Source organism: Eulemur rufifrons, chromosome 29 (assembly GCF_041146395.1).
Source record: "Eulemur rufifrons isolate Redbay chromosome 29, OSU_ERuf_1, whole genome shotgun sequence".
Taxonomy (NCBI): domain Eukaryota; kingdom Metazoa; phylum Chordata; class Mammalia; order Primates; family Lemuridae; genus Eulemur; species Eulemur rufifrons.
Genome location: NC_091011.1, coordinates 50247605 through 50270400, shown reverse-complemented (window position 1 = coordinate 50270400; position 22796 = coordinate 50247605). Strand labels below are relative to the sequence as shown.

General features: G+C 37.2%; 1 protein-coding gene across 2 annotated transcripts in view; it reads left to right on the top strand.

The window, feature by feature from the left end:
• The window catches only part of ADAM22 (ADAM metallopeptidase domain 22), a 184798-nt gene that overhangs the window by 108615 nt on the left and 53387 nt on the right, over positions 1-22796 (top strand). For both annotated transcript variants that reach the window (XM_069461285.1, XM_069461284.1), the window contains exons 5-6: positions 16215-16297; positions 21593-21656. In XM_069461285.1, the coding sequence (XP_069317386.1) occupies positions 16215-16297; positions 21593-21656 (147 nt within the window). The remainder of the gene's footprint in view (positions 1-16214; positions 16298-21592; positions 21657-22796) is intronic.

Genomic DNA, 22796 nt, shown 5'->3' with positions numbered 1-22796 from the left:
AAAGGGGTTGAAGGTGAGTTCCTGGCTATAGTCACAGGGAGTGCTCTGGCCCAGGGGCGCAAAGCAGGGTGTTTGTCAAGAGCTACCCCCACCCCAAAACGCAGGGCATGTTACTGCTCTGTCATACCCTGCCATAGCTGCCTAGCTTTGCTTTTAAATTTAGAGTGTTTCTGCCAGCCACAGGGAGTTCATCTTGTCTGGAGAGCCTGCGATCTTATTTTACAGTTTTATTTCACAACTAACTTGCCCAAGAATTTGAAGCCAGAAAGTCTGGCACCAGAATTTGTGCTGTTATCCACTGTAGTCTACCCTCTGTATGGAAATGAAGAATTATAATAGCAGAGAAATTAGAATGCAAATATTTTAACTACAGCACTCCTACAATTTACCCTTTGCAATTGTATCTCCTTTAGCTGTTGTTTAATAAGCTGTAAATTGAAGATGTAATTGTTTTGTTCACGTGAGTCTCAATTATTCCAATATAAAGTTTCCTTTAATCCAAAGAAGATACAGTGCCTTCTGAGGACGCCTTGTTTTTCAACCATTCTCTCTTGAGGTTTATTTTCAGTCCTTCGTTCTCCATAGAAGTTGGATTGTATATTGGTTCAGCACAGGGGAGCACCATAGCTTCTAAACTATTAGCATTTGAAATATGCTGCTGTCTTGCACATGGCAAACACATGGCTCAGTTCTTATGCCCATCATATGCCTATGTGTAAATTTATCTGCATCTGGAGGAAATGTGAAGTTTTATGGGCAATAGTAACTAAGCTGAAACATATCATCATCCTGCCAAAAGAGTAGAAGATATTTGGTTGTATCCTTGCCAAGGTGATTCAAAATCCCCATCCTCCTCTCCTCCCCTCTCGTCACCCTCCCTCCCACAAGAAGACAGTAAAGGAACTACACAAATCTAATAAACAAACTGATAAAATGTGTATTTCTTCCTCACATGTAACATCAGTTATTCCTGCAGGTATGCCACCTAACTTTATTTTTTATCCACCACTAGGAATCTATTTCTTACCTTCTTGATGAGCTTGATGGTGTGCTCATTTTCCCCTGGCAGGCTTATGTAGACATATGCTCCTCTGCCATCTTGTAATCAGTGTGGTTTCAGGCAGGTCTCAGATTTCATCATTTAATTCTCTTTGCCTTATAGGAAAAAATTCTTTGGGTATTAAGTAAATTTTGCTTTCCCCTGGGACTGAAGCAAGGTTGCTCTAGGTCCATCATGTATAATGCATCAGCTGCCTTAATGGCACTAAGATTGCAAGTGGTCTTAACTCTGAAGAAAATACATTGGCCCATTACCAGTTTATACAGGTCGGGGATCTTAGTGCTGGGAGTAAGGAAAAATGAAAAGTGACAGCTGCTGTCAGCATGAGTTCTTTTCCTAAGCTCTGTTTGTAACCTATTTCTGTAGAAAGTCCTCTTTCTTTCTGGTATAAATTTTTTTCTCCCAATTAAGTACCTAAAGTGTTATTGAATCTGTTAATATTCAAGATGTTATCCATAAACTTAAAAGACATAGCCATAAATTAAAAAATCAAAGTAGCACTAACTATTGGCATTTCTGTGTATGGAATGAATTAACTATTTTATAATAGAATATCTTTTCTATTTTGATTCTAATTATAGAACTAACCTTTTCGTTATATAATGTCTTTTCCAAATCTACAGTTATAAATTGTTTTTCTTACCAAGTTATGATCTGAATATTTTTTGAAATCAGAGTGAATTATTAGAGTAATTATAATTGAACAGGAAGTAGTATAAATGTTGTTTTGGACAAGATTTAACTGGTTTGAAACAAACAAATCATAAATTATTCCTTGGTGTTGTCCCAAATGATAGTATTTTCTTATCCCTTAATAGAAATTCTTTCCAGTAAATAAGTGGCCACTGTAAAAATAAAGACAGATAATAAAGACCATAGAATAAGTACCCTTTGTATTGAGTGGCTTGAGTGTTTACAGCCATTTTTGGGAGGGGGGGAATTCATCAAGTTTCCATTTGATGTTTTATCATAGCCTTTTCTTTGCACCTGTGAGTTAGGAAAGGGGATAATGCAGGTGGACTTGGTTAATCCCTATGGGAAACTCCTTAAAACTCAGGCATGTGGAGTTTAAGTGGCTAGAGATCTGACATTATGGATTTATGGTGGAATAGAAAAAAGCCCTAAGTCTCACATACCCTATTTGTGTTCTCAACCCTCATTCATTCAAAAGATATGAGTTGAGCAGTTGCCATGGGTCAGGAATAGAGATATAGCTATAAAAAATAGATGATGGAATTCTTGCCCTCATGAAGCTTGTCCTTTAGTAGGAGTGATAGGCTTGATGCAAGTAACTACCAAAAAGTCTTTGTAAATTACAGAAATGATAAGTGCCAAAAAGAGAATGTTTGCCTGTTGCCCTGAGAGCATTTGCTGGTAGATCCGGCTTCATCTGGTTGGTCAGGGGAGACTTTCTTGAGGAAGTAATATTGATTCTGAAGTTCAAAAGAAGTTAACAGGTGGGTGAAATGGGAGCAGAACAACCTTTCAGGGTGGAATTAGCATATGTAAAGGCCAGAGCCCCTGATGCAGGATCTTGCTGTGTGAAATGAACAGAGAAAAACCAGAGAGGGTGGACAGAGTCAGAGGTGGAGCAAGTGGCACAGGAGGAGGAGGGTTGAAAGTAGGAGTTCAGTCTTTGACCAGAGCCTCAACTCAAAAAATCTGGTACAACCTAAAGGAAGTAAGACTAATAAAGCCTTTGGACTTCACACATTGATTACTTTCTGCCTATGTTCTCTCTCAATAGTCTTCAAAATCTTGAAATGTATTTGTAACTTTCTCTGGAAGGCAGAGTGGTTGCTTTGGTAATTCTGAGTGGGGTCAATACATACTCCCCATAGCAATTAGATTTTTAGACAGAGTAAATGCTGTCTTCTTGAAGTCATACTACCTTTCAGATTCAATAAAAATTTTTAAAAATTTCTTGGGTAGCATTAAGAGATGGGACCAGTCATTTCTTTTGTTTCTAAGTTCAGGACAGATTTGTGACTTGGAGACAGTAAAGTTGAAAGACCAAGAATATTGTTAGGGCTAGACCCACCTAAACTCAAATCCTGACTTTGCCAATTAATATCCATGTGGTCCTAGACAGTGTATTTATGTCTTCTGTGCTTCATTTTCCTCATTTGTTAGGCAAGCAAGACAAACACGTTGCCTAGAGCTTTGGATATGGGAAGTACACCATAAATATGGGTTCTGATATCATTATTGACGTAAAGTGGCAATCTGTAAAGAATTTCTGGCCAGGTCTTTGGTGGCTTCTGCCCGTTCTTACTGCTAGTTTCTGATTCTGTTCATAACACAGGAATCATGTCAGGATCACCAACAGCAGTCCTTCGTTCTCTGCTTCATAAGACAATCTTCTATGCCCTCAGACTATAAATTCCATAAGAAGTTATTCCAAGGGTCACTCCCATGGGAACTTGTACTCTAATTTCATCTTCTAGCATAATATGTGTTTCTAGTAAGACATAAATATCTGTTGAATGACAAAATAAGTGAACGAATTAATCCTGGTGTGAGGAAATTGAGTGGTTTCTCCTGTGCACCCAACAGTGTGTCCCTGTGTAGGGGTAAGTCCAGTCTGGACAGGTGTGGAGAGCATATTATTCTCCCTGCTGTAAAAATGTGTGTTAAATATAAATAGGAAAAATAAAAACCTGATAGTGAGCCTTATATCTGCTCACCTAAAGGTAAGTTATCCTCTGTGCAGAGGCTCATGTTCATGTTGTTTCCTTTCTAAGATATTTTAGGGCCACTTCTAAATCAGTTTTAAATTTTAAGTTAACAAAATACCAGCAGCTGATCTGTAATAAAAATTTCTGTAATTTTGAAATATTTCAAACAGGTCAAAAATTGTGTAAAATATCTTAAACATCCATGTGTAGATTTAACATAGGTTAGTATTTTGCTATATTTGCTTTAAATATTTTTGTGGTTTTTAAAGCCTTATTCTATATCAGCATGGCTCCTATCTCATTTCTTTTTTGCTTTATTTGTGTCTTCAGTCTTATACTTGATCAATAAATCTTGTTGGAGTGGTTTTTTTTTTTTTTTTTTGACTGCTGGCTTCTGGCTAACCTCTTACCTTGGCCTCCCAAAGTGCTGGGATTGTAGGCGTGAGCCACCTCGCCCAGCCTAGAGTTTTTTAAAATAGATTTTTTCAAAGAACCAGCTTTCCTTTCTTTACTATTTATTTTCCAATAATTTCTATTCTTACCTTTATAATTTCCTTTCTTCTACTTTAAAAAAAAATTCGCTGTTCTTTTCACAATTCATTGAGTTACATGCTTAACTTACTAATTACCAATCTTTCTTTTTTTCTATAAGCATCTAAGAATGTAAAATTTACTCTTAAGTACCATTTTAGCAGCATCCTAGAAGTTCTGCTACACAAATTTTTTTTTGTTGTGTATGTATATATATTCTGTAATTTATATTATGACTTTTATATGACTCAAATTATTTAAATATTTAGAAATAATTTTTTGTTTAAAAATATTTATATTTAGCATTAAACGATTTCCAAACTATATGCATCTTTGTTGTTGGTTTTAAATTTTATTCCTCTATGGTAAGTGCCATGTACAAAATGTTGATTCTTTGGAAGTTGGCCTGGTATTTAAAAGGAAAAAGAAAGTTGGTAACCTTCGATTCTTTTTAAAAAAGTAGGTTGCAAGTCATAGTACCAGAAGGGACTCTGGTTCAACTCCCTCCTTTATTTTACAGGAAAATAAGTAACAGAAATGGTGAATGATCAGCTTATACCCACAGAAACAGTTGGTGAAAAAAAAAGTACTTCATTTTTAGATGCTTAGCATCACTTTTTATCAGATACAACCTTAAATGCAAATTTGGCTTCCCTGAAGGATGTTGTTTACTAAAATTCCTCTTTAGTAAGGTAACTCTTTGTACCTTTTAATAAGTCCTGGTCTAATCCAAAATCATTCATGGAGAGATAAAAATGATCACTGAATGCTAGCTAGTATTGAGTTCTCAAGCACAGTATACAAGGCTCTCAAAGTGTAAAAGAGAAGAGAGATGCTGCAATAGGATCTTCTTTTAGCAGCTAGAAATTTTATTTATCCTTCTTCAAAAACGTAGATGGAAGTATGATAGAATGGAAGTGAAATTAAATGGGAAGAAATTCATGGTAAAGGTGGAGAAAAAACAATTTTCTTTTTTTCCTTACCTGAAACCCTCATATAGTTATATTTTCTTTAAAAAAAAAAAAAAAAAGTAAGATTGCCCCCATAAAATGCTAAAACAAAAATAAATAAGGAAAAAAAGAACAACAAAAAATCTTTTCAGTTATATCAAAAATCTTATTATTTCTTCATTTTAAGGATGCCCAAATGTTTTCTTTTTCTGCAACTGTCTTTTGGTCAATTATGTTTCTTCCTGTTAATAATCAAACATCAACTACAGAGTAAGGTTTTAGGTAATATACATTCCTTATGCTAAAAAAATCCATATAGAGCAACACATTGAAATTTTATTATTTGTAAAAAGGTACAATGATGTAGTGGTTTCCTGGAAAGAGTTATAATTTTATGAGTTTGTAGTTATATCGTCACTGTATGTGGTCTACATTGATTTTCCATTCTCCCAATTTAGAACTGCATCTCAGAGAACCTGATAAATACTCTCTGCATTACAGAATTTATTGCTGAAGAACATTTTGTGGAAACCTAAATTTTTTTAGTAATCTGATAAGACATTTGTTATATTAATGCATATACAATGATTACCTGACAGCTGAAAAATAGTTTCTCTTAACTATTCTTTGCTTAGAAATAAGCAATTTGGGGGCCGGGTGCGGTGGCTCACTCCTGTAATCCTAGCACTCTGGGAGGCCGAGGTGGGAGGATTGCTCGAGGTCAGGAGTTCGAGACCAGCCTGAGCAAGAGTGAGACCCCCCGTCTCTACTAAAAAATAAAAAGAAATTAACTGGACAACTAAAAATATATACAAAAATTTAGCCGGGCATGGTGGTGCATGCCTGTAGTCCCAGCTACTCGGGAGGCTGAGGAAGGAGGATTTCTTGAGCCTAGGAGTTTGAGGTTGCTGTGAGCTAGGCTGATGCCATGGCACTCTAGCCCAGGCAACAGAGTAAGACTCTGTCTCAAAAAAAAAAAAAAAAAAAAAAATACTATTTGGGAACCTCTGTTTAACTTAATAATAGAGTGGAAGATCAGGTTTTCCATATTATTTGTGTAAAAATAATGAGTATTTTCAAATGAGTTTGGTAGCAAACTAGAATGGCTGGTTATAGGTAATTAAGATACAGGTTAATCTTATTAAATGAATGATGCCATGGTTAGATACCTCCAGTTTATACCACTGAGTCAAGCTTCTTGGAAGCAAAATCCCAGGGTTGTGATTATGAAAATTCACTTAGCCATGTTTAAAGCGATGAGAGGTTTTTACTGGGTCGAATAGTGTCTCCACCAAAATTCATGTCCCCTGGTACCTGTGAGTATGACCTTATTTTGAAATAGTGTCTTTACAGATGTAATAAAGTTAAGACAAAGTCATCCTAGATTAGGGTGGGCCCTAATCAAATGACTGGTGTCTTTATAAGAGAGAAGTTTTAGATGTAGAGACACAGAGATAGACATAAGGAGAAATTGGAAGGATGTGCCTATAAATCAATGAACACTGAGGATTGTTGGCAACCACTAGAAGTTAGGAAGAAGCAAGGAAGTATTCTTCCCTAGAGCCTTTAGAAGGAACTCTGCCAACACCTTGATTTCAGACTTCTATCATCCAGAAATATGAGAGAATAAATTTCTGTTGTTTTGAGCCACCCAGTTTTTGATAATTTTTACTTTAGCCCTTGGAAACTAATACAGAAGGCATTTGATTCTATTATAACTAATATAAAAACCATTAGAGTATCTGCTGGTGGTACCTAAGCCTGCATACAAGAGGAGAGAAAGTCTGTACCTTTTGGAAATGCACTGCGTCTCAAAAGACTTTAACAGTTGCTCACTTAGGGTACTGTGAGCTGTAACTCCTGGGAACCTCTGTATCACTTTTCATACGTTGTTTTCCACAGTTGTCATTGCCCAGGCGAAATCAGTATCAACATTTTCTTAACATTTGTACTGTTAGCCTTGATTCCCAGAGGGTAACAGAGGAAAGAGCCAGGTGACACCTGCACATACCATGCATTGTGTTACTAGAAAAAAATTCTGAATTTAGGCAACCTGAATCTTTCATAAATGAGGAGTAATCGTGCCTTCCCTTTGCTCTGGAAGGAGACTATCTCTGTCTTTCAAGGCTGTTCACTATACAAAAATTCTTGAAAGGACAGACCAGAACAATCTCAGGCAACAAGGGATTTTAGATTTTTATTATAGTGAAATGTTATTGAATAATTTTTCAGAATTTATTTCCATAGGTTATATTAAAAATTACATTTTAATCAGTCATTTAAATTAAACCTAAGGGTAGTTTTTCTTTTTAAAGTCTTTTGAAAATCTATAGTGCTATGTTAAAGCTATGTTAGGAAGTATTCATTTGTATTCTTGGTCTTAGACTTTTATGTTTCCTAGATCAATATACTAGCAAAACAGATTTTGAGGATTAATGTAGGGTTGCCAGTCTTATTATTTTGCCATATATGGAAACAACCCTTTCAAAACATCTAAATACTATAATATTTACTATTGCAGCCAATTAAAAAATGTATATGACAACTAATGCAATATGGCATCCTGGATTGGATCCTGGAATAGAAAGGGGAAATTAATAGGCAAATTGATTAAATGTTCAGAGTCTAGTAAACAGTAACATACCAATGTCAGTTTCTTAGATTTGACAAATGTACTTAAGGAAATATAGGACAATAACAATTAGAAAAACTAGGTGATAGATACACTGTAACTCTTTGTACCATCTTTGCAACTTTTCTGTGTATCTAAAATTATTCCGAAATAAAAAGTCTATTAAAAAAGAAAAAAATGGATATTTTTAGTAATCAAAGGACCTAATCTTAGAATGACATACAGTTAAAAAAAAAATTAAATACATGTAGCTTTATGAAAAAGTGACTATGTTGTACTTATTTTTCTCATTTTGGCATACACTGGTAAAGATTTTGGCAGGTATTAGTATAGATCAATGGATTATTGGCAAGCGCCTGGTGGAATGGACTGCAGCCGTACAGCCACAGACATAAGTCTGGGCAGTGCATAACCCTGGGAGGAATCCAGGTGCAGTAGTGTTCAAGGGTGGGGCTGGAGTTCCTGCAAAGTGCATTGGCTGAACTATGGTACAGAGCAGGGTGAGAAACGGTCCCACTTGAGGGTAACTGGCATGAACCCCAATCTGCATGGCAAAAGCCTGGCTCTAAGACTTGTGCCCATGGAGGGTGAGAGGGCTGTGACTTGGAGAGCAGGGTAGGAGGATAAGGGTTGCAGGGGACTATTCTGATCTGGAGGTGTCTTCACTGGCCCTGCCCTTTTAGCATGACCAAATCATCCCTGTTTGCCTGTGACTTTCACAGATGTAACACTGAAAGACCAGCATCCTGGGAAACCCCTTAGGCAGGCAAACCAGACATTTGATGGCTCTAGCCTGTTTAATCCAGTCCAAAGCATCCTGTATGGTATCCTATCGCCTGCACCTACAAAAAACAGTCCTGCTCTTCCTGGTTGTTGTATATGAGGCAAAATTCATACATATTCTTATCTCACCTCTTACCTCCCATTTTGTTTCTGATAAAGCCAACTGGTTTTTGAGAAACAAGAAAAAAAGGAGAGAACAGCTTTGGCTGCTTATATCCTTTCTGCTCCAGGAAGGATCAGCTCAGGAACTAGTGGAGGATTTCAGTGGGCTTAGTCATGAGGAGCTTCAGAATGAGAGGCAGGTGTAAGTTTAAAGCGTTGTTCTCAAATCTTACAGTACAATGAAATCACCTGGACGACTGGCTAACCCATAAGTGGCTGGGCCATGTCCTCAGAGCTTCTGAAGATGTCTAGGGTGAGGCTTGAGAATTTGCATTTCTAACAAGCTGATGTTGATGCTATTAGGCTGAAAACCACCCTTTGAGAACCACCTAGTGTAAAGAGGCTTAACTCTGCTTCAGGCATACCTGAGTGTGAAAGACCTCTCTAAATATGTTTTCTCACATGTAAAATGAAGAAAATAATATTCACCTCATCAGTCATCATGAACTATCACATAGTTCACCAAGCAGAATGCCCAGGATATGGTGGACACTCTCATTCTCTGAAAGAGCGATCTTTCTGGTCTCGTCTGCACAAGGACGGTTTGGCATTGAACGTTGTTAGGTTCAACAATTCCAAACGTGATCATCAAAATCACCCGGAGAACTTTTTGCAACTATAAAAAAAATCTGGGGCCCTGTCTGCTTGGTGATTCTGGTCTGGTAGGTCTGAGGGAAAACCTGGGAATCGGTTGGTTTAGAAAGCCCTCCGTGGTGACGCTGAGAGCCAGCTTGGGGAAACTGCTGTTGAACAGCAGTTCTCTCATGCAGGGGTTCTCGAGCACTGCAGCCGCATGGAATCATCGTTGGGAGGACTTAAAAAGATGCTGATGCCTGCGTCCCATCCCCAGAGATTATGATTTAATTGTTTTGGAGTATAGCCTAGGGTTTTAAAAGCTCCCAGGCTGAGAAACACTCCTTTAGTGTATTCTTGGAGTATGAAAAACATGGAATATTTATTAAAATGCAGATTCTTGGGTCTCACCTCAGAGCTGCCTAAACAAACTCTCTGGGCAAGAGACACAGCAATCTGCATTATAAATCAATGCCCTGAATTGTTAGTCTTAACAAAGTATGAGAATCATAGCTTAGAGGACACTATAGCATCCCTATTTAGTAAATATTGCCTGACTGCACCCCCTCACGTATTTATGGCAGTTTACAGTGTACTTCAGTTTGTTATCTCATGGAATCTCCTGCATACCCTTGTGAGGCAGCTTGGGTAGATGTTATCTCCATTTATTGATGAGGAACCTGAGATTCAGAGAGGCCCTCTCTTCAACAGAACATGCAGGTATATGAACATAAATCAGGCAAATGTGCTTCTCTGAAAGGAGACCATAGTCTAGTTTAGAAATAAGGCAGAAACAGGCATGCAGGTAGAAAGAGATGTTGCAGTTAAAAAATAGTATGAAAATTCAGAGGAGGGGTTAGTGGGAAGTAATTTGTAAAAAGGAGGGAATTTGAGAAGGCTTTTTGGAGGAAGCAGTCCTGGCCTAGCTTAGAGCTGTTAAAGTTGTAGAATTTCCTTTGAGGATCTTGATAAGGGGCAAATGACTGTGGCCTCACAGCTTTACTCCAATTGGTTCCCTTTATTGGATTTTCATCATTTTATAGCCCAGACTGTGTAACTGACTTTGTGTTATCATCTCATCGTATTTGTATTAAGTTCCGTTTTTCTTTTGAGATTTTGCTGGCTGTTTAATAAGAATGTGGTATGTCTTTGAATTGTACAAATAAATGATTATTTTGAATTCCCTAGAATAAAAATTGCAATAAGCTTCTTCACCCCCACGGAGATGATAAACCAATAAATAGACATATGAACTATCATATAGTTCATTTTTATAGAGATGGATGTTCTTTTAGCGATAACTAATTAGCTAAAAATAAGCATCCGTACTGTTACGACTATGTTATTAAATCGAAGAGTGTGAAGAAAGTTTCAAGGACATGGATTTATTTCTGGAACAAAGGAGACAATAAGGAATAAAGCTATGACTGGCAGCCTAATAAAGAGCCCAACTCTATTAGGAGGTGCTGGCTTTTCTCTTTTCCTACAGCATTAGTCTTAGATTATTATATATAATACCTACTTCCATACAGCATCTTTTGGCTTCCTCAAAAGTCATATGAAGATATGGAGAAACTTTATAATTGATAAGACTTGCGAAAGTTGGTTTTAGTGGTCTTTATTGAAACATATAATTTTTAATAAAATTCAGTTTATTACTTTTAAATGTAAGCCATATTTTAAAACAGATATAAAGGCAAAGAAATATAATTATATTTGTCCCTTTGACTATCTATTAAAATTTAAAATACACCTATTTCATTTGCCAGGTCCAAGTCTAGTAGTCTCTCCTACATGTATACTGACAGAAGCACACAGAAACATATGAAAGAATGTTTGTTGCAACATTATAACAGCAAAAAAAAAGATTAAATGTCCATTAGTACAGGACTGTATGAATTACGGTTTACTCCTATAATGTAATATGCCATTATAAAAAAAATAAGGTACTGACATAGAAAAGATGCCAAGCTAACCTTAAGGAAAAAAAAATCAAGTAGCCGGTGTGCATAGTGTAAAACCAGTTGTACACTGAAAGGGATATATGTGTTACTCTGTCAGTATACATGTAGGAGAGACTACTAAACATGGACCTGGCAAGTGAAATAGGTGCGTTTTAAATTTTAATAGATAGTTAAAGGGACAAATATAGTTGTATTTTTTTGCCTTTATATCTGTTTTAAAATATGGCTTGCATTTGAAAGTAATAAACTGAATTTTATGAAAAATTACATGTTTCAATAAAGACCGCTAAAACCAACTTTCTCAAGATATATACACATCTACTTGAATATGCAGACTATTCCTGACATGGTGCACAAAATCTGTCAAAATTTTTTACCTTTTAGAAGGAAACTACAGTTGAATGATATGTATGAGGGGAACAGTTTTATTCTTCACCATCTGCCCTGTCAGTTTGTAGAAATTTTACTGCTTGTGTGTATTAAAATAATAGGTAAAATAATTATGTAAAAATCTATTAAATTTATTTTATTTACATTAATATTTAATAATAGTTAAATAAATTAAGGAAGCCCTTTAACATTAAAGCCTCTACCTTAGACTAAAAAATATTTCCAGATATGTTAAAAGAAAGAAAAAAAACTTCATTGCTGCTTAGTTTAAATACTTACTGACTTATGGTGAATAATCTCTGAAAAATATCACAATACAAAAATGAACTTTCACCATTATTTATAAGAATTACTTATATCACCAGTTGAGAAGCTCAAAATTTGAATTATAGTAGCCCAAACTGAGATTTTTTTTCCCCTGGTGTTTATGCTTCTCTTGAAGTGTCATGGAAACATTTGATACTGATTCAACCACATTGAGCTCTTCATTTGCAGTGTTAGGCTTTTGTGCAGATGGCTCCTGATCATATGCTGTGTTTGGATTGACTCCTGTTTTTCAGAATTGGAATTTAGTAGAAGATTGTTTTCCATTATCTAATCACCTATTTAACTCTCCCCAATATAATGGAGGTATGTTTTAAAAAATGAATTCTTTGTCCTTCTTATGATTTAATATGACATTTTTCCAGAGTTTTTTTTTTTTTTTTTTACAGAAAACTTCAGTAATTTATAAAAATTCTTGTAGTTTTGCCACTCTCAAAGTTCCCCCACATTCAATGACTGTCAGCCTCCATTGTTTCCTAATCTGATACCATATTTCTTGCAGTTATCGTCTTTGTTGCTATTTCTCTCTGTTTCTACTTTCTTATCTTTGGTTCTGTAGTTATGTGTTACTGTTCACTATGAGTCTTAGACTTGTGAGAGGAGAAGGTCTGATTGGGTCAGTCATTGTCCAATATAAGGAAACACATAGTTTTCTCTCTATCCATGTCACCTCATTGACTGTTCATCTTTCATGCCTGGCCCATACAAAGCTGATATCTGGTTCAATCAGATGTATCCAGAAAATCAGGGTCATCTGAATCATAATGTTCACTCATGCACTTAGAATCTAATCTGTGCACAGTTTGAGAGTCCAACATCCCAACAGAAGATATTTTAACTTCTGTTAAATTTACCCCTAACCCTACTGAAAAAAAAAGGTGATTGAATATGAAATGTCTGATTTCAAATCAGAAGTGTAGTTTATTATTAATATATCTCAAACAAGAAGCAGTTCAATTAATCAAAGTGTGCGCCTAAACTACTGACACAGTTTTGCCATCTTAACAGTAGCTTGTTTGTGCCAGCAGCAAAGAAGCCTGAAGAGCGAGTGGCTATGAAATCATGAAAGGCGTTTTCTATGGCTTGTTGAGAACTGAATATGTTTCCTTGTGAGAAGTGGTCCAAAGCCTGGAAAAAGTGGTAGTCAGTTGGTGCAAGGTCTGGTGAATATGGTAGATGACAGAGAGTTTCCAAGTCCAGCCTCTGTAGTCTGAGTGTTGTTTGTGTGACATGTGGTCAAGCGTTGTTTTGCAACAGGATTGGCCTGTCTCTATTGACCAGTCTCGGTTGCTTAATCATAAACATCCTCATCATTTCATCCAATTGGTTGCAGTAGACATCCACTGTAATCGATTGACCAGGTTTCATGAAGCTGCAGTGGATAATACCAGCACTAGACCACCAAACAGACACCATTAGTTTTTTTTTTTTTTTTTTTGATGGATATTTGGTTTTGGATTGTGTTTTACCACTTAGTCTTTATCCAACCATTGTGCCAAACTGGCAATTATCAAAAAGAATTCATTTTCATCACACGTAACAATACGGTGTAGAAATGGTTCACCTTTATGTCATTACAGCAAAGAAAGGCAAGTTTTGAGACAACTTCTCTTCTGACACTCGTTTAATTCATGTGGAACCCATCTATCCAACTTCTTTACCTTGCCCATTTGTTTCAAATGGTCCAATATTGTTGGAATAGTAACGTCAAACTTTGCTGCTAATTCATATGTAGGTTGAGATGGATTTGCTTCCACTATAGCTTTCAGCTCATCATTATCCACCTTGGTTTCAGGTTACCCATGTGGCTCATTTTCAAGATTAAAATCACCAGAACGGAACTTCTCAAACCATCAATATACTGTGGGTTCACTAGCCACATCCTTCCCAAACACTTTGTTGCTATTTTGAGCTGTCTGCGCTGCGTTGATTCCATGATGGAACTCATATTCAAAAGTAACACGAATTTTTGACTTATTCATAGTTTCACAAAAATTGCTCTAAAAAAATTTGACAGATAATTACAAGCCAAAATGTGTGTTTGCAAGATTGAGGATGTACCTTCACAATAAAAATAAAACAAGAAATGTCAAAGTGAAATGTAAGAGATATCTTAACTGTCAAACTTAGTACTTAAGGAAATCGGACATTTTGTACTTAGTAACCTAGACTAGACTAGAATAGAACAAAACAGAATAGAATAGAATAAAATAATAAAACACATCTGCTTAGGGGAAAATTTAGATTTGCATTGCATAACCCACAGGTCTAGGTTCAACTCATAAATAGTGTAGGGGAAAGGACACAGGCCTTGTGTTCATTTCAGAAAGTTTTCATCTCTACTTGTAAACTTCCTAGGTACACAACCTTGGCTCTTAGAGATTGTGGCCTCCTATGTAGAATAGGGATGGATAACAATATTTCTTTGTAGGACTGATGTGAGGATTTAATGTGACCATGTATGTAAATTGAGTAGAACAACAGAGTAATTATAATAGCAGTGAGCATTTACTGAGTGCTTCCCAGGGGCCAAGCGTTATTCTAAACCCTGTATGCCTATTAGCTCATTTAATCCTCGTAACAACCCTATTAGATAATTACCCCCATTTCACAGATGAGGAAACCGAGACAAACAGGCAAATTCCATAACTTGCTTGGGATTATACAGCTAGTAAAGGAAGGAGCCAAGAGCTCATGTGTCATTAACATCTATACTACAGTGACCCTCTCCATGAAGTCAGTGCCCCATGTCCTGGTGTCCAGGACTTGTTTCTGCCCCCAAGTCCCTGCAGCCTTCTGGGTTCCATCCCGTGTCCAACTCCAGTGTGAAGTACCATCATATCCTCTCCTCCTCCATCAAATCTACCCACAGTCCTCAGTTGACAGTATTCAGTGACTCCCCTGGGAATTTGGGAGAGGTGGCATAAGGTTAGGGATTACATTGTATACCATTTTACATGCTCTCTACCTCCTCCCCAAAGCTGAGATTCACCAGCTTCTTTGGGATTATCTCATGAGGAGCAGCAGCTTTAGCCTGTGCTGCTTTCCTTGGAATTCTGGTGGAGAAAATGTCTTTGGCCCTTTTACATCTTCATGTCTTCCTGTTCCTTCCCCTCCATTTGTGAAGCACTGAATATTTTAAGTAGGGTTAATCCTTAAGCCAAACTGAAGTAAGTAACATTTACCCCTTTAAACCACCCATTCTATCAGCCCTTCCTATTTCACTCTTTCACATCTCAGTGAGTCAATTTAATTAGAAGCTTTCAGCTACTGAAGAAATAGAAGATTAGTGGGAGAATGGGAAAAGGCAATTTAAAGCAGAGCTTCTCAAACTTTAATGTGCACATGAATCACCTAGAGACCTTGTTAAAATGCAGATTCTGGTAGAGTAGGTCTGGGGTGGGGCCCAAGATCCTGCATGTCTAACAAGTTCCTGGTGATGTCATTACTACTGGTCTGTAGACCACATTCTGAGTAGCAGGTATTAACAGGTGACACCCTAAGATGGCAGAAGATTTATCCTATTTCCTTTTCCAGGCACATGTAATTAAAAAAAACATTGGGTCTCTCTTAGTAGGACTTAGTTAATGTGACTGGCTGCTAGAAGATACTTTACAATTTGAAACCCTACCTGAGGCTGCTTACCCTGCTTACCAGTAAAGCCATTCCTGGTTTGAAAAAAGAATAGTATAAACTTTTCTGTCGGACAGTCAAGTTTTGATATAACACTGTAAAAACAGGCATTTTCCTCCATCACTATAATTTAGGGATTTATATTCATTTTTACTTAGCTCTATGTGAGAGAGCATTGCTTTGCTGCTGCTCAAGGTTGAGTATCTTATAACTAGGGAAATAGATGATTCAGCTTACTCTTGTGCAAGGACCGCATGCCTGTTTCAATATCTGTTTCTTTTTTTCCTCTAATATTACCTACATAAAAGGAAAGTTAAGTCAACTTTTATTTCCCTGCCTTTTGATTTGGATTCAGCTCACTTGAGGTGTTTATGAATAATTCTGTTAGAAATGATTTGATAACGCTAATCTGAATAATGAAATATTGTTCAGAGCTTTAGATAAGGAGATGCAGTGTTAGCAGAAACCTCCTGTGAAATGATGTGGCCAATTCTTGTGATGGCAAAGGCTTATGTCCTCTATTTCTATTTTCAGGGAGGAGAGCACTGTTACTACCAGGGCCATATCCGAGGAAACCCTGCCTCATTTGTTGCATTGTCAACATGCCATGGACTTCGGTAAGTGTTTAAAAAATTGTTTATACTGTTCATTCTTTCAATAACTAACTTTCTTTATATTTAATGCACTAGAATAGAAATCTCTATTTTGTGTCAAGAATACTTTTAAATCAGTGATGGATCTGATTTGTTTCTCTTTTGTGTTTTATAAACTGAGAAGATTTTTAAATTAGAGTTGCAGAAACCAGAAGCTTTGGAATTCTAATATGATATCTTACAGTGATATTCGAAGCACTTTTCTAGTTTCATCCAAATTTAGAAAGGAGTGGTTTGGATAACTTTGGCTTCTATTTCTTTGGATGTTTAGCCCCTTGATAACAGTTCTACTCCTACTTCTCTTTGATATTCATTTTTATATTTTCTTGGAATAGTAGAAATTTCAGTAGATGGAAACTCTTGGCTTCTTGCACAAGGATAAAAGGCTATAAGTGACCTTGAGAGCGCCTGTGTTTTAGCCCTTTTAGTCAGCTGGAATCCCACCTAACTCACAGCAAGTTTGTGGGAGGATCTGTCTATTCTCAGAGATCTCCAAGGCACAGAGTTCATCCTTCCTTGGGGCCTTGCTTCCTTTCTCATAACCTTCACTATCAAAAAATGTTTGCTGATGTTTAACATGGGAATAGATTACTTCCTCTGTCTTGTCGATAATGGTGATACACAGGTGGCTGTCTCTTATTTGTTTTGTAACCTCTTATGAAGCTAACTGTGTCATTCCTCAGCATTCTATTTATTAATAGACTAAATCATCTCATTTCCTTCTTGTTTGTTTTACTTTTTTGTCACAGAACAAGCCAGCTCTTCAGTTTTGTTAAATTTTTTTGGGAAACTTAAATACTTCCTTTCTGTTACCAAGTTAGAGATGTGTTTTTTCATCCAACAAGCAGTTATTGAGCGTCTGCCATTTGCCAGCCACGAGGAATATTAAGGCAATTGAAACATGAGCCTTGAGAGCTGTCAGTTTCATGGGGTGGGGGGCAAATGTAGTCTAGCTTCCTGCTATGGAATGTGACAGGTATATTTGTTTTCTTTGAGGGAGAATAAAAAAACTGGGAAAAATACAAGCTGAGCGTTGGCACTGAAGAAGTGGAACTTGAGAGCTTTTAAGATATGTCACCTAAAGAAGGTGGAATACAACAGGCTTTGATAAAATTACCCAAGGGAGGGAAGATAGATTGGCAGATCTTAAATCTAGAAAAGAGATCTATTGGGAAAGACTGGAAAATCTAGCTAGACTGCCTAAGTGGCACCTCTGGCCAAGATCTGGGAATAGGGATGTTAGGCACAGAGAGTATAAGGATGAGTTATTTGATAAACAACTAGAGAAGGGAGGCCATGTGCCTAAGAGCATGGAGGACTTCCATTTGCTTGTTGTTTATTCTAAAAGACAATTTTACTTACTTTAAATAAATGTATAAATTTATTTATTTTAAATAAATTCATTGAATACAGAAATTTTTGCCAATGTAGAATCCATGCTTAATATCTGACACCTTCTGTTTTCTTATTAGGAAAAAGAAACATTGACATCCTTTTCAGCAGTAAAAATTTTATATCTGATCTCAAGCACAGCTGTCACCTAGGAATAGTTTAGCTGTACCTGTTGACATTTGTGACAGCAAATATATACTTGGGAGACGAATGAGATAAAAAATAAGGTTTATTTTTCTTCCTCTCTCTTCCTTTTAAAATCTCAATCCAAGGTCAGAATGTGAGCATCTTGCTCAGTACTTGTTCCAATTTGCCTTCTGGTTTTCCAAATAGAATCAGTATTGTGACAATTAGAGAGATGATATTAGTGCCTTCTGAAGGTTCTAATTGACCTGAGAACCTAAGAGTGATACCTTGCTACTAATCCTAATATAGTCATTTAAGGAAGGATGGAAAAATAACTTTTAGGAAATTTATAGTAACTGGATCAGGAGTAGAACTCAGAATCTTGCCTCAGTTGTTTTAACTAAGTAAATTTTACTTTTATTTTTAAAATCTAAACAAAAAACCCCAAAATTTACTGTGTATAGGAACACTGTAAGAATTGTGTCAGCCATTTTGGGCTTTCATGAACATGTTGGGTAAATAAATTCTTGTACCTCTTATTATATTTTAATTCTCATCTTGATTCGACCTTCTGAACAAAAATTGCTGACAAAAATATTTTGGGGGATATTATTAAATAATTTATATTGTCTCATTTACAGTGATTTAGATGTGATATATATTTCATCCATGACTCATCCTTTATAAATTACCAAATGCATATTGAGGTTTTTTCCATTTTTCTGATTTATTGAATTCAGTTGAAGGACGTAAAAGGGGAAAAATTGGGTTCATATGTGTTTTCTATAAAGAAGCTGCAAAGGCACATTTCTTCAGATTCAAAGGACTAACAGGCAATATTTTGGTCCTGATGTGTTTGATGTTATGACAAAATCCTGTAACTATGGGAACCTCGAAGAATGGAATCAAATGTGAGTTTATTGCCCTCTTGTGGAAATATCTGAGAATGGCTGTTTCCTTTCAAAATCTTGTTTTGATGCAGCCTTTTTAAATTTTAGCTCAATTGGTCTGTGAGGACTTGGTTCTAGTTATAGGTTTTTATGAAGTACACACTATTGTGGACTCAGTATATTATAATTTATATAAATATAACAAGAAATTGTCAATTCTCAAAGTAAATCGTATATTTTTTAATTATTAAGCAATTAATGACATAGTATCATATAGCAATCCAGAGGCTTCTAAGGTGTAGATGGTGTTATGTTTTCTTTACACAGTGTACATGATGTTTAAACCCAACAAAAAGAAATGATTTTTCCATTGGACATTAACCTAACACAAGGGTGAATAACACCCGGTACTATTTAAACAAAATAATCTGCTTGCTACTTTGTTGGTGTTGCCATGTGAACTTTGGCAAAGGTTATTTATGATTTTCTGGATGAATCTGGCCCATTCTCAGCAGGGGTAAGATAACGTTCACTGCCATATTTGATCCACTGTTCTGAAGAGGCTGCCCCCTCTGATTCCTTAGGGATATGCTATGTTGTCAGTAATATCGTACAAACTGCATCTGTTTGTCTTTAAATTCCAAATGCAGTGTCATCCAAATTCAGAAATTTCAGAAAGCACATGTGGTTTAAAACTGTGCAGATGTGAGAATAGCCGTTCTATGCATATATAAAAGTTGTGGACATGTGGAAGATGTTACTGCAAGAATGAAAGAATTTGGATAGAGGCGGGACTGGAGGCCATTGTGATTATAGCCCAGGGAAACCAACATTTCACTAAGGCATGAATGAAAGACAAATACTATGCTGTGTCTAACGACTTGGCCTATCATGCAGTCATTTCCACCTAAAACTGAAAAATAACTGCAGAAGATCACACCTTTGTTACCCTTAGATGCCTGGATAAGTTTCTTCAGCATTGTAAAGGGCCTGACCTCAGTAGAAGGATCATGTTGTCCTAAAAGGAGTGACTATCAGGATTTCTCCAAGTGGAAGCCAAGGCCATTTGTAGCTTTAAATGCTTTCCAGAGGATTTCTCAGATGGCTGATAGCCACCTCCAGCCTGAGAGGTCCAAAACTGAGCTCTTGATTTGCATCCTGTGCCCTGCACCCTGCTTCCCTGGGCCCATCTTGTTAAATGGCAACTCCATAATTTCAGCTGCTCAGGTCAAGACCTTGGCATCCTCATTGACTCTTCTCTTTCTTGCACATTCCATTTAAAATCCACCAACAAGTCCTGTTCGTTTTACTTTCAGAATGTATTCCAGATTTAACCAATTCTCTCACTACCTCCATCGTAACCATTCTGAACTAAGCCACCATCTTCTTTTGCCTGGATTATTACAATAACTTCCCTGCTTCTATCCTTGCAGTCCTGAAGATTATTGTAACAGAGCCGCTGGGGTGATCATTTTAAAACTTAAGGGAGATTGTGTTTCCCCCCTGCTTAGACCCTTGCAGTGGCTCCTCGTCTCTCTCAGAGCAAAAGCCAAGGCCCTCAGCCTACCTACTGTGGCCCCCACTCTGCCCCTCACTGGCTCTACTCCACCCACGCTGCCTTCTTGCTGTTCCTGGAGCACGCCAAGATTCTCTTACCTTGGGCTGTGTCTGAAATGCCCTTTGTGTGGGTATCCTCAGGGCTCATCTCTTGCTTCTTTCAGGTCTTTGCTTGTATGTCATCTTCTCTGTGAAGCCTTGCTCTGACCCTGTATAAATCAGCAGTTCTCTTTGGTTCTCTGTCCTCTGACACTATTTATTGTCCTTAACCTGTGTTATTCTCCTCCATAGAATTTATCACTGTCTAATATGTAGTTACTTGTTTATTATATATTTGTTGTCTGTCCTCCCACCTGGTTAGGCCCATCTTGTTAAATGGCAACTCCATATTTTCAGCTGCTCAGGTCGAGACCTTGAGCAGTGAGGTCATCCTCACTGACTCTTCTCTTTCTTGCACATTCCATCTCAAATCCATCAACAAGTCCTATTCGTTTTACTGTGGCACATCAGCACCATGAGGACATAGAATTGGTCTGTTTTGTGTGCTACTGTATCCCCAGCATCTAGAGCAGTGCATGGTAGGTGCTTTATAAATACCTCCTGAATGAATGGATGGGTAGCAGACTGCAAATGAGCAGTTCATGGACCCAGCAGCCTGGGCTCCACTCCTGCCTCTCCTCTTATTGAGTATGTAATTTGGACAAGTTGTTTCATCTTACTTCATCTCTTTGGACTTCAGTTTCCTTACCTGTAAAATAAGGATAGTCACTGTATCTCCCTTACAGATTTTTAGAAAAGATTAAAGGAGTGTAAGGTATTTAGTTCATGGCACGGTTGTTCTAATGTTTTGTTTTACTTAAGCATCTGTCAGGTGTGTGGTAGGTAGGCCATTCTCAGTACAGTTCTTGACAGCCTGCATCAGCATCACCTGGGGTCACAGCCCAGAAATCTGAGAAGGTCCTGAATTTTTACATGCTCTCCAGATGGATTTTTGCACATCAAAATGTTAGAATTATATGTTAGCGGGAGGAGTAATGGACAACAGCTAGAGAATGGCAGTCCTGAGCATGGGGCTGGGTCAGGATGAGGGGACCCTATTTCTGGGGAATCAGAAGGAGGAGTCTTGCTGTGTCAGCAGTGTGTGTGGTGTGTGGTGTGTCCAGTGGTGATGAGTGGGCCTGGGAAACATGCATTGAGAAGTAAACTGGTCCTCTGGCTGCTGCTGAGTTTAAAATGATCGTGTTCTGAGTTGAGCGTTGATAGCCATGCCTGATTATTTTCTTGTCCTTGGCAGTGGGATGTTCTATGATGGGAACCACACATACCTCATTGAGCCAGAAGAAAATGACACTTCTCAAGTAAGTGCTCCTTCTATTTGTCATGGCAAATGGAAACGTTTATCCTGAGAGCTTTTTTCCTATTCTTTTTTCTCTCTTTTACTTTCATATTTCTTAAGATTAGGATAGTAAGTATATACATATAGATGCTCCTTGATTTACAATGGTGCTGTGTCCCAATGAACCCATCATAAGTCAAAAATATCTCAAGTCAGAAATGCATTCAATATTCCAATAAACCTATCTAAAGTCAAAAATTGTTACGTTGAATCATGATATGTCCAGATGCTTCTTTGACCGTGACATCCTCTCTTTTCCAGATTTCAGATTTTTCTCTATCGTTCATTGCTTTTAAGGCCCTATGCAAATGAAGTTTAGAGAAACCCAGGTCTTCTTAATTCTCTCCTTCACTTTGGGTGAAACATCACTTTCCAGGGATTAGTAAAGGTTTAAGACTGGGCACAGTGGCTCATGCCTGTAATCCTAGCACTTTGGGAGACTGAGGTGGGAGGATTGCTTGAGGCCAGGAGTTCAAGAGCAGCCTGAGCAAGATTGAGACCCTTGTCTCTACAAAATGTAGAAAAATTAGCCAGGCGTGGGGCATGGTGGCATGTACCTGTAGTCCCAGCTACTTGGGAGGCTGAGGCAGGCTGATCACTTGAGCCCAGGAGTTTGAGGTTGCAGTGAGCTATGATGATGCCACTGCACTCTAGCCTGGGCAACAGATGGAGACCCTGTCTCAAAAAAAAAAAAAGAAAAAGAAAAAAAATCGAATTAATATTACAGACTACAGAAAAACATAATGCACTTTTATTTTAACTCTGCACATACAAATGTTTTTCTTCTTACCATGTAACATTGGTCAAACACTTAGGCAAGTAATTTAAGGGAATGCACGTTGTTTTGTCACCCATAAACAATCTTGTCTGGGAATCTGTTATTGTACATTATTTTCTGAGTAACCACTGTTATCTGTCCTGTCACTTTGCTTGACAGTGTGATTTTTTTTACAGTAATATCATGAAACTTAACTATTTATGATATTCTAATTTTTTTTTAGTAATTGGATGAAGTGAGATGAGATTACATTATTTAAATGTCTATTAATTCTTCTTAGAAGAAAAATATGACTTTTTATCTGTTGCTTTTTATTAGAACTTT